General features: G+C 43.2%; 1 protein-coding gene across 2 annotated transcripts in view; it reads right to left on the bottom strand.

Moving 5' to 3' along the window:
* Positions 1-13,266, bottom strand: part of LOC311108260 (mannosyl-oligosaccharide 1,2-alpha-mannosidase IA-like) — a 177,735-nt gene extending 164,469 nt beyond the window's left edge. For both annotated transcript variants that reach the window (XM_084150883.1, XM_084150882.1), the window contains exon 1: positions 12,566-13,266. In XM_084150883.1, coding sequence (XP_084007009.1) covers positions 12,566-13,069 — 504 coding nt within the window. In that variant the 5' untranslated portion in view covers positions 13,070-13,266. The remainder of the gene's footprint in view (positions 1-12,565) is intronic.
* Between the last annotated feature and the right edge of the window lie 4,331 nt (positions 13,267-17,597).

Genomic DNA, 17,597 nt, shown 5'->3' with positions numbered 1-17,597 from the left:
AAGGTGAGATTGTATGGGGTCAGGGGGACAGGAACGAAGAAAGAGCTTTTACAGATAAAGCAGGCAGCCAGAGGGTTAGGGACTGGCAGAGAGAGAACCTCACCGCTGCCCTGCCCTCGCTCTCTCCTCTATCTCTTCTCTCCTCCTCTGTGCTACCTACCTCCCTTATTTACGAGTGGAAAAATAAGAGGTTGCTGGCTGAATTATTTAGTGTATAGCCTCTGCTTTCCTTTTCCAGTAAATGAATGTGGTGTGGTGTGCTGCGTACACTGCCAAAACCAACCTGGGCAGGGTCCATAAAGGTCCTTGAAAACACAAAACAAAACACACAATTCAATCTGAGACACAAAAAGAGTGGATACTGCGAAATAGAAGCAACTCTGTAAAGAGCCAACAGTTGGACAGCATGGGCCCGCTTGTTGTCCACTTGACTTTACAAAGAGCATCAATCCAAACCCCTAACAACATTCTCAGCTGTAAGCTGTGTCGTCCAAACTAACACTAAATGTCCCAGAGGCAGAACTGCACGTAGCTTGGCACATTGGATTTAAGACATAATTTCACAAAATGGGACCTCTCAAAATGAAACAGCCATAATGCAGATATGCCTGGTTACTTAAATCCCCAAAGATAAACAGTTAGTCTGGAAGAGGCAAAACGCTGCCATGTAGAGCTGTGAGGTTGTCCTTTACCATAACGGTGTTAACAAGGACAAGTACGTCACAAGCCTAACAATAAATAGGGTTTAACGGTAGTAATCACATGGTGGCAGTCTGGCAGATAGAGGGGTTACAGCTGCCCGGGTATGCTACTCCAGGCCCATGTACTCTGCCTCTGCTCTTGTCTGTATTCAGCAGTATAGCTGACAGAGGGGAAAACACAGCCTGTGGCCAAAAGCAGAGGATTGATGGCTCCTGCTACAGCGGGGCCGATTGATCACATTCACATTGGGCAAAGTTTGTCATCATAATAGGATTCAGGGCAGCAGCGGATGGGGCAGTGGAGAGTCTACCACGCTGCCGGGCTGTTGGGCTGGGAGGACTAATCCGTTAACCACAGGTCCTTATTGAAATGCATTTCCTCATTTATTGCTACAAAATTAATGGTGAGTGGGATGGTGTCTGAAAATAAAAGTTCAGCCATCTTTAATGAATGAGTGGTATTGCCAAAGAGGGGTGCACCTTTTCAGCCAGTTTGTCTGTCTGGCGACCCAATGCAATCACCCCTCTTCATGCAGAAATACAGCAGTCAGTCAGACTGGTCTGCCCTCATGCATGGGAAGTGCAATATGTGAAGGCTGCTGAAGAGATCTATTCAATCAGGGGACATTTGTACCGTGAAAATGACTTTCTCCTCCATCTTCCATCTCTGCCCTGGCTTGACAGTATTGACTGTCCTGATTGTGAACAATCCTCCGCCTTGAAAACTATTCCTATTTTAATCCCACTGACAGGCAGTGCATGAGAGGATATGCTCCTGAAATAACCTGCGGGTCAGTACTCCATCTATCTTTTCAGAAGTAATGCAAAATGCAATAACTTTTTGCAGATTGAAAATAAATGATCTGTGTGATTGAGAATCTGAGTACCTGGCTGCCAGCTACGATACTGTACACTAGAGGGGTTGAATTCAGAGGGTTGTTGTCCTATAACACAGTATTGTATTTAGCCCGTAATAATGAAATATAAAGCAATTTATTGTAGTCTAGTCTAGAGTCATCTAAAGCAGACAAACAGCCGTGATTCTGCTGATGAATTGCAGTGAAGCAAAGACAATGGCACAGAATCCTAATCACGCAGGCAGGCAGCTGTATGTAGAAGAGAGGAGGCAGGACAGGACACTAGAAGATGAATTGGAGCTGAATCTCATCACTGATCCTTAGCCCTGCCTCTCTAGGTGTGAGGGAAACAGAGTGGAGCCCTCCTCAGAGGGGGATATTAGAAAAGTAATTAATACTAACTGGTCATTGGGCCCATAAATTATGGTTCACCTGAAGCAATATGAAGAAATCTATCTCCCAGCCACAGTAGTCTATACATTACAGGGTATACAAAGGGAATGGCAATAAAGCAAACGTTATGCTCTTCGGACTACAAATTAGCCTACCTAGAATTGAAGGTGTAGGCCTATACTGGCTTTAAAACACCAAATAAACATCACAGCACTCAAGTCGATCCAATGGTATCACTCAATAAGGCCTATAGGAAGGGAAGGGAAGAAAAAAAACCTGTGCCTGATATCAAGACTGCACCTGTATACTGTAAATCAAGATTATTTTCAAGAGGGCACTGAGTCAATGTCGCAGTAGGTGTTTATTGGCATTCAATAAATAAACGCTACTGTACAAAGAAACCTTTACCTCCAGACATGTGCCAGCTAGGAGACATCAATTTGTGACTCCTGAGTGGCGCAGTGGTCTAAGGCACTGCATCGCAGTGCTAACTGTGCCACTAGAGATCCTGGTTCGAATCCAGGCTCTGTCGCAGCCGGCCGCGACCGGGAGACTCATGGGCGGCGCACAATTGGCCCAGCGTCGTCCAGGGTAGGGGAGGGAATGGCCGGCAGGGATGTAGCTCAGTTGATAGAGCATGGCGTTTGGAACGCCAGGGTTGTGGGTTCGATTCCCACGGGGGGCCAGTATAAAAAAATATGTATTCACTAACTGTAAGTCGCTCTGGATAAGAGCGTCTGCTAAATGACTAAAATGTAAATGTAATCAATTTCCCTTTTACAAAGCAATTAAGACTGAAGGTCAGGATGCCTCACACGGAGCACATTCAAAAGGAAGGGCCCCGCAGAAAGTGGTCCCCAATACTTCCCCACTGGGACTGTTTGTCTCTCCCTTGGCGCTGATCAATTGGATTAGGCCTCTGTTCTGCTTTACGGACCAGAGTCAGAGTGATTATTAGAGTCAGTCAGTCGGGTGGAGGAGGCTGGTGGCTTGGAGCTTGCCCTGGGCTGGAGCTCGGAGGCGTAGTAGTGTGTAGTGGAGCCAAAGTGGCCCACCAGTGGCCTCATTATCAATCAGTCCTTCAATCACTCAGGAGGCATGGGATCACTGGGCTCCTGGACTGGTGGTCAGCGTGAGGACGAAGTGCCAGGGGCTCCTAACATTTACATTTACATTTACGTCATTTAGCAGACGCTCTTATCCAGAGCGACTTACAGGAGCAATTAGGGTTAAGTGCCTTGCTTAAGGGCATATCGACAGATTTTTCACCTAGTCGGCTCGGGGATTAGAACCAGCGACCTTTCGGTTACTGGCACAACGCTCTTACCCACTAAGCTACCTGCCGCCTAAGGCCTGTGTTCACTGAAGGATAGGAACATATAGTACACACACACACAGAGGGAGGGCGATGGGTTCACAGTATATGATTACCCTGAGTGACGCAGTCCTCTGCACATAGTCCTGACTTTAGAGTACAGGCAGTGCCCGAGGGCCTCATAAAACCTAAAACGCATCATGGCTGCCAATACTGCCTTTTTGCTAGCTTTTAACTATATCCTCTTAGAGAGAAAAATAGGCCTACATCCTCTCTCTAGGAAGGATTGTTCCTGGGGCTAAGATATAGGATGACAAGAAGATGATCAGGTAGCGTAACTCTCACTTATTATGAAACACAAAATAACTACAATTACTATTGACTAGTTAGAGGACAAAGCCTACATTCTTCCTCAGTAAGGCGACACTACATAAAATGACACTAGCATACAACTGCGATACTCAAGGGTAATGGCCACTAACATAGTATGCTCCTGTGAAGAGGCTTCAGGCTTCATCAGTGTACAATAGACTTTATCCACCGACATAAACAACACCGTGCCCCTCTGTGAAACGCAGCAGGTTTGGCTGGCTGAAAGGGACCGCTATTAAAGCCATTAGACATTTAGACTGAGCACCTGGAATCCATTTAAAGAGGTAAATTAACAAAAGACAGGCTAGTAGCACAGAATCGAACAATAAGTTATAATTAGTTAATGACATGATTTACTGTAGGCCAGGCAGTTATCTGATTGAAACGCTATTGATGCAGTAGACAACATAGTGAGGAAGTTATCAAAGTAGAAGTGAGGAATAGAGGCTCCTGGTGGGCTTATTAGAATGTTCCAGAGGTAGGTCAGGATTGGGAATGCCATTTCGCTGTCGTCCATGGTTACAAAAGACAATCCACTGTCTGAGTGAGCAAAAATAACTCAACTGGATCTTAGGGGACAGTGAAGTGGAAAGAGAGAGAGAGAGGACCGCATCTTCCTTCCTTTCTAGACAGCCAAGGTGACTTGAGACCTTTAACAAACCCACAGCTTCTAATCCTTGGCTGCTGATCCGGCTGGCCCTCTCCTCTCTGCCTGCAGAGTGGTGGTGTGGGAATGGGATGGGGGGGGGGGGGGAATGAAAGCCTGATGGGGTATTAACTGTTTGCCCTTTAAGATACTGAATGCATACTGATAAATGGGTCAGCCCCACAGAGCTGCTGCCCAGGCAATCATTTGCATCTCATTTCCAAATGCTGACTAGCCCCGCCCCATGTTGAGAATGCTGTTCATTGACTACAGACATTTTACATTTACATTTTTAGTCATTTAGCAGACGCTCTTATCCAGAGCGACTTACAGTTAGTAAATACATATTTTTTTATACTGGCCCCCCGTGGGAATCGAACCCACAACCCTGGCGTTGCAAACGCCATGCTCTATCAACTGAGCTACATCCCTGCCGGCCATTCCCTCCCCTACCCTCGACAACGCTGGGCCAATTGTGCGCCGCCCATGAGTCTCCCGGTCGCGGCCGGCTGCGACAGAGCCTGGATTCGAACCAGGATCTCTAGTGGCACAGTTAGCACTGCGATGCAGTGCCTTAGACCACTGCGCCACTCAGGAGCCCGCTCAGCGTTCAACACCATTGTCCCAGCCAAGCTCGTCACCAAGCCTAGGACTCTGGGTCTGAACACCTCCCTCCGCAACTGGATCCTGGACATCCTGACAGGCCGACCCCAGGTGGTGAGGGTAGGCAACATAACATCCGCCACGCTGACCCTTAACACAGGGGCCCAACAGGGGTGTGTGCTTAGTCCCCTCCTGTACTCCCTGTTCACCCACGACTGTGTGGCCACGCAAGACTCCAACAACATTATCAAGTTCGCTGACGACACGACAGTGGTAGGCCTGATTACCGGCGACGATGAGTCAGCCTACAGAGAGGAGGTCAGTGACCTGGCGGTGTGGTGCCGGAGCAACAACCTCTCCCTCAACGTCAGCAAGACCAAGGAGCTGATCGTGGACTACAGGAAATTAGGGGGGAGAGCACGCCCCCATCCACATCGACGGGCCGCAGTGGAGCAGGTAGACAGCTTCAAGTTCCTTGGTGTCCAAATCACTAAAGACTTAAAATGGTCCAAACACAGGCGCACAGTCGTGAAGAAGGCACGACAGCGCCTCTTCCCCCTCAGGAGGTTGAAAAGTTTGGCATGGGCCCTCAAATCCTCAAAAGGTTCTACAGCTGTACCATTGAGAGCATATAAACTGGCTGCATCACTGCTTGGTATGGCAAGATCACTGCACTCGATCGCATGTCGCTACAGAGGGTTGTGCGGACAGCCCAGTACATCACTAAAACTAAAAGCATTGTATTTGGGTCAAATCATTCACTAAACCCTAAACCTCAACTACATCTCGTAATGAATAATGTGGAAATTGAGCAAGTTGAGGTGACTAAACTTCTTGGAGTAACCCTGGATTGTAGACTGTCATGGTCAAAGCATATTGATACAACAGTAGCTAAGATGGGGAGAAGTATGTCCATAATTAAGTGCTGCTCTGCCTTCTTAACAACACTATCAACAAGGCAAGTCCTACAGGCCCTAGTTTTGTCGCACCTAGATTACTGTTCAGTAGTCTGGTCAGGTGCCACAAAGAGGGACTTGGGAAAATTGCAGTTGGCTCAGAACAGGGCAGCACGGCTGGCCCTTAAAAGTACACGGAGAGCTAACATTAATGACATGCATGTCAGTCTCTCCTGGCTCAGAGTGGAAGAGAGATTGACTTCATCACTGCTCATCACTGCTTGTTTTTGTACCGAGCTGTCTGTTTGGAATACTGGCACACAGCTTGGACACTCATGCATACCCCACAATACATGCCACCAGAGGTCTCTTCACAGTCCCCAAGTCCAGAACAGACTATGGGAGGCGCACAGTACTACATATTCCACATCAGGTAACTGATGCAAGCAGTAGAATCAGATTGAAAAAACAGGTAAAAATACACCTTATGGAACAATGGGGACTGTGAAGAGACAAACACAAGGGTATAGACACATGCATACGCACACATTGTGATAGTGCCCTCAAAGCTCATCACTAAGCTAAGGACCCTGGGACTAAACACCTCCCTCTGCAACTGGATCCTGGACTTCCTGACGGGCCGCCCCCAGGTGGTAAGGGTAGGTAACAACACATCTGCCACGCTGATCCTCAACACGGGGGCCCCTCAGGGGTGCGTGCACAGTCCCCTCCTGTACTCCCTGTTCACCCATGACTGCATGGCCAGGCATGACTCCAACACCATCATTAAGTTTGCAGACGACATAACAGTAGTAGGCCTGATCACCGACAATGATGGGACAGCATATAGGGAGGAGGTCAGAGACCTGGCCGTGTGGTGCCAGGATAACAACCTCTCTCAGGTTGAGAGCTTCAAGTTCCTTGGTGTCCACATCACCAACAAACTATCATGGTCCAAGACAGTCGTGAAGAGGGCACGACAAAGCCTATTCCCCCTCAGGAGACTGAAAAGATTTGGCATGGGTCCTCAGATCCTCAAAAAGTTCTACAGCTGCACCATCGAGAGCATCCTAACTGGTTGCATCACCGCCTGGTATGGCAACTGCTCGGCCTCCGATCGCAAGGCACTACAGAGGGTAGTGCGTACGGCCCAGTACATCACTGGGGCCAAGCAGAGGAAGGCCCTAAAAATTATCAACGTCTCCAGCCACCCTAGTCATAGACTGTTCTCTCTGCTACCGCACGGCAAGCAGTATTTTTTCTTAAACTGAATTCTTGGTTATGGGCTTGTACGCATTTCACTGTAATGTCTACACCTGTTGTATTCGGCGCATGTGGCAAATAGAATTTCATTTCATTTCATTGTTGTATGGTGGTATTAAACATTTTGTATTGTAGATAGGTAGTGGTGTAATAATGTAATGATGTACTGTTTTATATTTTGTTTTATATGTAATGTAAGTGCTTTAATATGTTTGTACCCCAGGAAGAGTTAATGGGGATCCCTAATAAATACAAATCACTGGGGCCGATCTCCCTGCCATCCAGGACCTCTATATCAGGCAGTGTAAAAAGACGGCCAGGAAAATCGCCAAAAGACTCAACCACCCAAGCCATTTACTATTTTCTCTCCTGCCGCACGGCAAGAGGTACCGGTGCATCAACTCAAACACCAACAGGTTCTTGAACAGCTTCTATCCCCAAGCAATACGACTGATAAATAGCTAACAAAATAGCTACACAGACTGAGTTAAACTTGTATCTTTATTGACATTTTATTAACTTCGTCTCTATGCACACTCACAGGGCCCTACACACTCACACACACTGTCACTCCAACACACACACTCCATCATTTGCTTACTCACACATAATATGCACATTTTTACTGACTCTACACATCCACTCACATACAAGCTGCTGCTATTCTGTTTATCTTATATCATGTTGCCTAGTCACCTTACCCCTACACATACAGTATCAACCTCCATCACTCCAGTATCCCTGCACATGTAAATATGGTATTGGAACTGACTTTTTAAATATTTCCTGTATATAGTATGCTTACTTACTTGGATATTTCCTATTCTTGTTTCTCGTGTGTTTTTTTGTAGTAATACATTGTTATTGAAATGTTGGGTATTGAGTTTGCAAGAAAGGCATTTCACTGTACTTGTGCATGTGACATTAAAAACTTGAAACCTGCCCGGGAGCCTGGGGAAACATCAGGCAGCACACACTTACACACACAGAAAGAGGGTGACATGTGAATCAGCAACAAGAGGATGCTGCGTGTGGTGCCTATGAACTGTGCTGTAATTAGCCAATGGTTGCAACGGCAAAGATAAGCCTAAACGATTCACCCAGTAAGGGTCTTTGTCAAACAGGCTTTTTCCTATGGCAATGTTTTGTTTCTACCCTGTATTTTCGCAGGTTTGTTAGATGGAATGTGTGTAGGCTACTACTGAACTACAGTAAAGACTGGGGATATAAACAGAGAATGTTTATCTCATAGAAATAGAATGCACTTGGAACCTCTAACCCTGTCAATTTGACTGGTAAAATCATGGGTACCTTGCAATGGCTGCCTGGTATTATGATGCAATAATTTCCATGGTCAGTTGAGTTCAATCAACAAATCAGAGCACATATTGATGGGTACACTTCCTGCTTTTTCTTCCAGCTTTGCTCCGCACAATGGCCACCAGGCCACCAGGCCACCCATTATGCAATCATTGACTTGAATAGATGCGGTAGAGGTCAATGGAACGCAGACCATGGGGATAGAAGATGGACGCCAGATTCGTGCACATTCAACAAAGCTGATTAACAATGTGGATATTCGTCAAATCCGTCATGATTGATGTATTGTAAAAGGCCCACAATGTGGTTACTAAAGTCCGATTTGGATATATTTCATAACATTTATAAGTTGTTCCTTTTCATGTTTAGAAGGAGTGACTGCTAAATGCTAACTCCTGTTCGTATAAGCTGGTAGCATAGCTAGCATACAGAAAATCGGTGGTGGTAGTCAATGTCATTTTTAACTGCAATGCAGTTTATTGGTGACGATGACATGACATCCATACAAGCATTTTACCTCAACATAGTGTGAAATACACATAAACAATAGCCTAAATATAGGCCCATTTTGCTGGGGGGCAATGAGAAGATTCCGGATCTTTCCCCCACGGCATCTTTCCCCACGCGGTTCCACGGCATTTCCATTGTTTGGGTCGAGTCCTATTGACCTCTTTACCACATCTATGGGGACGGCCGTTCTATTCATTCTATGGTTCACCTACTGTCTCTGATATACCCATACAATGATTCACAGTGGAACCTTGAAAGGGGGACAGGCAGGTGGTTGTGCAAGAAGGGAACTAGGCCCATCTCAACTACTTTCAAAAGAATGTACAGAATATTTTCCCATTACAAATAAAAATGACTCACCTTGTCTATAACAAACTACACAAAGCATCACTTCTGGTTATTTGGTTGAGCAATGTTTCCATAGCAGGCCTAAACCAGCACATCCCTCCCCCTAACACACACACACACACACACACACACACAAGGAGAAAAATGATGCGATTCTAAGCCCAATGCTGGTACCTGAGCTGAGGACTTTGCACCCATAAACATGGCAAATGTTGATTGACTGCTGAAGAATATGCCACCACTGCAGTTTCCTCTAAATCACCTTATGCCTCCTGAATAATTTGATCTCATCAAGTTGTAAGCTGATAGTCGACATGAGGAGAAGCCAAAACCAAATGCACAGAGGCCAGAGAAATGTCATGCAGAAGTAGGGCTGGACGGTATACCGTATTTTACGATATACTGGTATTGATGCAGGGAACAGTTTGGGTTTTATCTTCACCTTCTATAACGGTATTTGAATGTTTGGTTTGTTAAATGTGGTATGCCGTGTGTAACGTCTATTTTTATAATTTACTTTGCTACTTGAGTCATCTCTCTCTCCGCTCTCTCTCCATGCCGCTTTCCACACAGACCTAGCCCCACCCCCTGTCACTCAAGGAGCGCATTTGTTGTTCCTTGACCACGAGACACTACGATGCTGTTTTCACTTTGCTTTTTAATATTAATCCACTAGTGTTCTATAATTATATTATTAGTTTGTGTTCCTTACATCTGCAATTAGCTAGTTTGTATTTTCTTAGCAAATTGGGCCTAAATCTTGTTAGCCTCTAATGCTAATCGCTAGCTAGCTAATAAATGTACTGAGTCAGAGCAAACTTAATTAGCTATTCAGCCTGATAATACCAGTGATGGTGTAGACCTAAAGCTGCATATTTTTTGTGCAACAGTATCTTCTAAATCAAAGAGGAATACGCGAAGCAAGAATATGTTAGCTACATGAACTAGCTAAAAGATTATAGGGTCCCCTAGGAAACACTTATCAACACTTCGGTTCCTACCCTGTCACAATAACTCCTCCCTGGCATTTTTTTTCGCTGTCATGTCAAACACTGTATTCAAAGTGCCCACTATTATATTCTAACTATAGAATTAGAATAATCATTCTATTTCCATGATTCCAACAGTTCACCCAAGTGTTTTGCTCTAAATCGCAAGTCAAATCGCAATTGCAACATTTCGTAAAAAATATGGCCTAGATTGTTTGCTGATATTGTGCAGCCCTACGTGGCAGTGTGGAAATGATCTCAAATGAGTGCAAGAAATGCAGAAATGTATGAAAATGCAGAAAATTATGTTTGGTTGAAGTTCAATTGAACAGTATAAAACAAATCAGAATGGAGAAAGACCCATTGAAATCATTTAGAATGTATGTGTTGCCACCCTAGGGTCACGCACTACTCATAAAGCACTTGTATTATTCTAAAACATATATATTTTTATATATACCGTGATATATTTTGGCCATATCGCCCAGCCCTATGCTGAAGTGACAAACCAGACAAGGTTTTCACAAGTGGTGAGTTGTTCTGCACTCAATTTTTTTTTCTTCTCCAAGACATTGGCCCACTGAATTGAAGTGATTCTGACCCCTTCACTACTCCTCCATCATTTACACTATCCATCATAGTATGGGAGTTAGGGATGGGGGGGAATCGATACAGTAGAGTATCGCAATATTACTTTTGACTATATTTGATTGATTATATTACCTTTTTTTGCTAGGTAGTTAGCCTAGCGCTAGTCGGCTGTACCTGCGTCAAAACTTTAGTATTTCTCCTCCTATAGCTTGGCCTCAATCTTCTCCTAAAATGGTGTGCCAACATGTTTTCAGCACTTTCATTTCCATAACTGATTAAAACTCACTTTCTCATGGCTCTCTCGTCCCTCTACAGCAGACATATAGTGAGCAATATATTTGGAACATCAAATCGCAATAGAATTGCAGTATCGAATCGCAATACATATAGAAACGTGATAAACCATGATACATATTGAATCGCAATACATATCGTATCGGCACCTAAGTATTGGGATAATATCGTATTGTGAGGTCCCTGGCAATACCCAGCCCTAATGGGAGTGTCTCTGAAATGGTTGGCTCATTCATTGTTTAAAAACAGGTCTGTCAGGAGTCTAAAGGTTTGCACACATCGCACCGAATGTGGATCTAGCGTTCCGTCTGCTGATCGTTCAGCACTCTGTGTTTTAGGGACCACCCGCTGTAGATGTCTGACTGCTGACATTTTTCAAGTAAAATCCGTGCACACTCAGAGGTGCTAAGTAGTCTCGGCCAGCAAAGTTACTGGTGTGTCTGAGCCCTTAGACCTGCTTGCCCCATCTAACCAGATATAAAGGTAGTGGGATTTATGTCCCCTATAGCCTACAGTTGTAGTGTCTGTATCCTGACATTGCACAACCATTGGCAAATAACTAGGCCTAAATGATGTACAATACAATAGACTGTTAGTTTCCACAAATCCCAGTTGTTAGACTCACCTAGCTAGGTAACATTTTACTTCATAGTGCTGATATTATTGTGTATTACTGTAAGTGTAATAAGCATTGTGTAAGCCTGCTTATTGTTACACTGTCCTTAGGGTTAGGGACACTGATGTGAGTGTAGTCTAATAGTGTCCTGTGTACCACGTAATTAGGGTACACCACACCCATTATATATTTACAACAAATTAAATGGCTAAGCATATATTTAGAAAAAATGCATTGCTCTGAGCTACACAGTACACTGTAACACATTGTTACCCCAAATTATATAAAATGGACAATGTTGTGGTTTGTCTACATTACAGGACAAGGAGTACACAGGATGTACTCTGGTCAATCTGGTGAGAATGAAAAGCATGATATAGAGAATATATCAATTCAGGATGGATTTCTACAGTATATCTGGATACAAAGTAAATTCATTAGTTCAAAGTTCAACAGGCACAAACTTCCAGCTGACAACGTTATGCCTGTGCTGTGTACAGACTAGAGTTGTATAACTGTAGTACATTTTACATTTTAGTCATTTAGCAGACGCTCTAATCCAGCGCGACTTACAGTTAGTGAGTGCATACATTTTTTTTTCTTCATACTGGTCCCCCGTGAGAAACGAACGCACAACCCTGGCGTTGCTAACGCCATGCTCTACCAACTGAGCTACACGCGACTAGTACAGTGTGTTGTTTACAAGGAACTTGCCGATTAGGCTACATAGTACAGCAAACGCAGTACGGGAAGCAAAACTAGCTAACCACATACACCAAAAGCTGCCATACTGGTTGTAGTGGATGTAAAAAAATAAAAAAAAAATAAAAGAACAATAAAATATCACTCACCTCTTTAATTTTTGCTCGTCTCTCTTTGGTTTCCGGATCGGTTGGCTCGTGCCCTGTTGCTCCGGGTGGCCGGACATATTCAATGACTGGGAGGTTATTGTAATCTTTCCTACCTTTCCCTTCCTTAAAAACTTTGTCCTTCTCGTTTTGTATATCTTGCTTTATCTCATCTGGTCGTTTCTGGAGAGTGTCTTTTGCTTCAACCAAAGCCTTTTCGTGGTCCTTTCTAATCTTGGATAATATCTTTTCGTCGGTCCCAACTGCAACGTTTGAATCACTGGCCGTACCTGTTCGCGTGTTGGTTTCTACCGCGGACGAGTGGAAAAAAACTCCGCTCAGTAGCTTAGAGGAATCCGGTAGGAAGAAAATAGCCCCGAAACAAAGCGTAATAAAAGCGCTAAAAACTAATAGCAAAATGAATTTCTCTGTCAGTCTGAAGGAGGTCGGGCTGGCAGACTTCCTACTCGGGGTAGCTGTAAAAGGCAATAGAGTTGCTACTGGCATTTTCCTTGTCGTTCAAGACAAAACAAATGAATTAAATTCTAAAATCGGCACAGTCTTAGCTTCCGTACAACAATATTAGTTATCAATTTCCCATATGTATATCAGAAATGAATAACTTAGTATTCTGTAAAAGTTACACTATTGAGCAGTGTCCTGCTGTTTCAACTGCCCATACTGAGACACATCTGCAAAACTCTTCGCCAAGCTCAGAACAGAACGGAAAGAATGGCAGCAATGCGCTATCGACAGCCCTTCTTGTCCAATGGCTTTTCTCTGCGCGTACAGTTAGCAATTGTGGGCGTGTTTCCGGACCCGAAGGTGACACACTTGTTTTAATGCCTTGTACAAACTGAATTGGTCACTCACAAATAAAGACACATGTAGTGATCAAAACGATAAAAGAAAGTGGTCATATAAAACGGTTCTAGATGTATGTCTTCCGTCAGTCAGTAGCACGTGGACATTCCACATCAGCTCTTGCGTTTATCATGTGCCTTTGCGGGAAGCGTCACTAGTTTCAAAGTAATAAACCCCGCCTATTTCTACAATTTCTCTCAATTCTGATTTTAAACCTAACCTTAACCCTAACCTTTACCACAGTGTTAACTTATGCCTAACCCTTACCTTAAATTAAGACCAAAAAGCTAATTTTCGAATATAGCCAATTTTGACTTTGTGGCTGAAGATTGTCAGAGGACATATTTTGGGTGACTTGTGAAAGGGGCCCCGATTCGAATCAACAACCTCGTGTCCACTCCCGAGCCTACATTAGTAAGGCAAGGTTTTGCATTGGTTGGACTTACTTATAATGTATAATGAAACGAAAATAATGAATAAAATAAACTTGTCCCAGTAGAGCTGTAATGAGATGTTTTGGGGATTTAGAGATATCTATCCATTATTTTGAATGCTTGAAAGTAAACAAAAGTATTTAATATATTGTAAAGATAAAACCCAAAGAATGCTCTTAAAATATATAGCTTTTTACAAATATAATAGGTTTCCCTTAGTTTTATGTTGAAAGCGATACAATGACCTTAAAGGGATAGTTCAAATTACAAAATGACACATTTGGTTCCTTACCCTATAAGCAGTCTATGGACAAGGTATGATAGCAATCCATGTTTTGGTTTTATTTCCCTGGCACTGTTTCCAAATGCATTTGTGGCACAAATCCCATTTAGCATTTAGTGATCCCTTTAAACATTCCCTCTAGTGGCAAACTGTTATCGGGGGAGGGGAGGGGTCTATATAAATAAGCAATAAGCCACGAGGAGGTGTGGTATGTGGCCAATATACATTTTACATTTACATTTCAGTCATTTAGCAGACACTCTTATCCAGAGCGACTTACAGTTAGTGAGTGCATACATTTTTGTTTTCATACTGGGCTGTTCACAACCCTTAGCCGTGGTATATTGGCCATATATCACAAACCCCGAGGTGCCTTATTGCTGTTAGAAACTGGTTACCAACGTAATTTGAGCAGTAAAAATATATGTTTTGTCATACCCGTGGTACACGGTCTGATATACCACGGCTGTCAGCCAATCAGCATTCATGGCTCGAACCACCCAGTTTATAAAATATAATCATTAGCTAATCAAACCCTTTTAGTATGTCATACATTTGAGGATTCAATTGATAATTTGGTGTGTATAAATTCAAAGTGTCATTGGTGTTACTCAATTTCAATTAAGGGAAAATAGATTGTGTGCAAAACGATTAATCATATCACTTCAGTAAATTATTTTGAAAGGAAAAATCCCAAATTACTTAAAATGTGTCATTTGTGATACTGTCATTGGTGTTACTACTCTTACTGGTGGCACAATGTTATCACAATGGTACATTAAGTAATTGAGCTGTCATATTAGTTGATTTAGAATGGTAAAATACCCAAATAATTTAAATAAATAGAAATCTAGAAAAAGGAAGTTATCCCCCCCCCCAAATGCCATGCCCAAATGGCACTGCAATTCAAGAACGACCCTTATGTAAAATGATGCCAGTCTTATCCCACCACATGTGTCAATCACCTACAGTAGTCCTTCACCTCATGATTCTGTTATTTGATGATTTGTATTGGAACAAGCAACATTCCCTAGAAAAGTGTAGCCCTGCTTTGACATGTTTTTCACTTGCAAGCAGGAGATTGCCCTAATCCAGGATTTACTAAACTCGGTCCTCGGGACCCCAAGGGGTGCACGTTTTGTTTTTTGCCCTAGCACTACACAGCTGATTCAAATAATCACCTTAATCATCAAGCAAAAACCACCCCTTGGGGTCCAGAGGACCGAGTTTGGGAAACGTTGCCCTAACCCGTACTTTTGTCTAGATTGGTTGCTTACAAGTCATTAAAGCTATACAGTACTGCTGCTATATGATGACATTGACACATTCACAATACTATTTGTTTATGCAGCAATTCAAAAGAAAATTGAAATGACCAAACATGGTTGCTTTGACGTTAAATGCTTGTTGCAGCAATCTGCTGACAACCAATCATCCAGGATATTACTTTCTATTTCCTTTCAATGCAATCTAACGTCAATATTTGAATATTTTCTGGAAAGATCCTGTGTTTGATTGACACTTCCAGAGAGTTTTGAGAGGCAGAAGTGGCTACTAGTGTTGGTTGTGTACCCTGTGAAGCTTTGCAACCAATCAGATGTTAAGTAGGCCATGTCACCCAGCTGTGTTATTCCTCCTTGCTCCCTCTTTAGCTATAGTCCAAATATAACCACTGATTCAACCACCATCGCCACCTTGTCCCCCAGGCAAGATGCACTCATTTGTGTAGCTGAAGAGAGAGAGGCTGGATATATTCAGTGAAAAGGGTCACTAATTGGAGTGGGAGTTTAAACTCCCTCACATTCCATTTTGTTCCTCCCTGACAGAAATCAAACAAATTATTTTGAAATGTTTTAATAAGACTAGAAAATATTCTAATTTGTAGGCCTATTGGACTGTTTGCTTTGCATGCAGTGAGGCTCAGACAAAGAATGTGCCAGCTGAGTTTTTGGAGGAAGGGGGAGTTCATTGTAACATAAAAAAATGCAGAGCAGAAATGATCATATCAAAGCACACAAAGGCATGTGAGGTCTGTATTATCTAATTCTACATCAGAGGCTTCCATTCATATTTTTCTCTGCACTAGCAAGCACTAACTTATCATTGTTATTTCCCCCCAATGGAGTTAACAGGGCTTCATGTCGAGGAGAAATGGAGGCTGCGAAGTCTTTTCCTGAAAGGAATTATATATAGTATCAGAAATCAAATCAAATCAAATCAATTTTTATTTGCCACATGCGCCGAATACAACAAGTGTAGACATTACCGTCAAATGCTTACTTACAGCCCTTAACCAACAATGCATTTCTTTTAAAAATAAAAGTAAAATAAAACAACAACAACAACAAAAAAGTGTTGAGAAAAAATGAGCAGAAGTAAAATAAAATAACAGTAGGGAGGCTATATATACAGGGGGGTACCGGTGCAGAGTCAATGTGCGGGGGCACCAGCTAGTTGAGGTAGTTGAGATAATATGTACATGTGGGTAGTGTTAAAGTGACTATGCATAAATAATTAACAGAGTAGCAGCAGCGTAAAAAGATGGGGTGGGGGTGGGAGGGCAGTGCAAATAGTCCGGGTAGCCATGATTAGCTGTTCAGGAGTCTTATGGCTTGGGGGTAGAAGCTGTTGAGAAGCCTTTTGGACATAGACTTGGCGCTCCGGTACTGCTTGCCGTGCGGTAGCGGAGAGAACAGTCTATGACTAGGGTGGCTGGAGTCTTTGACAATTTTGAGGGCCTTCCTCTGACACCGCCTGGTATAGAGGTCCTGGATGGCAGGAAGCTTGGCCCCAGTGATGTACTGGGCCGTACGCACTACCCTCTGTAGTGCCTTGCGGTCGGAGGCCGAGCAGTTGCCATACCAGGCGGTGATGCAACCAGTCAGGATGCTCTCGATGGTGCAGCTGTTGTTAGCATGAACTCTGTATTCTAAAAGGTTTATTCTTCCCATTCATACAATGGAGTTGAATGGCACATATTGTACAGACTGTGATGTATGAGGTTTGTCATATGATTACATCCATAAAGTATGACTAGGTCTACACATTCATAAAGGAATGTATCAATAGGATGGTATCTTTCATACAGCACACCCTTTATTGCAGTGTTTTTCAAATGATTACTTTCATGTAGTATGACTAGGTCTACACAATCATAAAGGAATGTATGAATATGACAGTATCTTTCATTCAGCATACCTTTTATTTTACATTTTACATTTTACACTTTTATTGCGGTGTTGCACACTCTGACTCAGTATTCTCTGTATATACCTAACCTTCCTCACACACATTGCCCCAAATGTGAAAAACGATTGAAAACAATATCTGATTAGACTATGTTTTTGAAATGACATAGCAAAATACTTTCCGCAACTTGACTGAATTTGTTGACCCAGTCTCCAATCTCTTCCTTGTTTACTATCCTGTTAGCACTGCACCAGTCCCAGAAGAA

The sequence above is a fragment of the Coregonus lavaretus genome (genome assembly GCF_964263955.1).
Source record: "Coregonus lavaretus genome assembly, chromosome: 33".
NCBI lineage: Eukaryota > Metazoa > Chordata > Actinopteri > Salmoniformes > Salmonidae > Coregonus > Coregonus lavaretus.
This window is presented reverse-complemented; position numbering and strand designations above follow the sequence as displayed.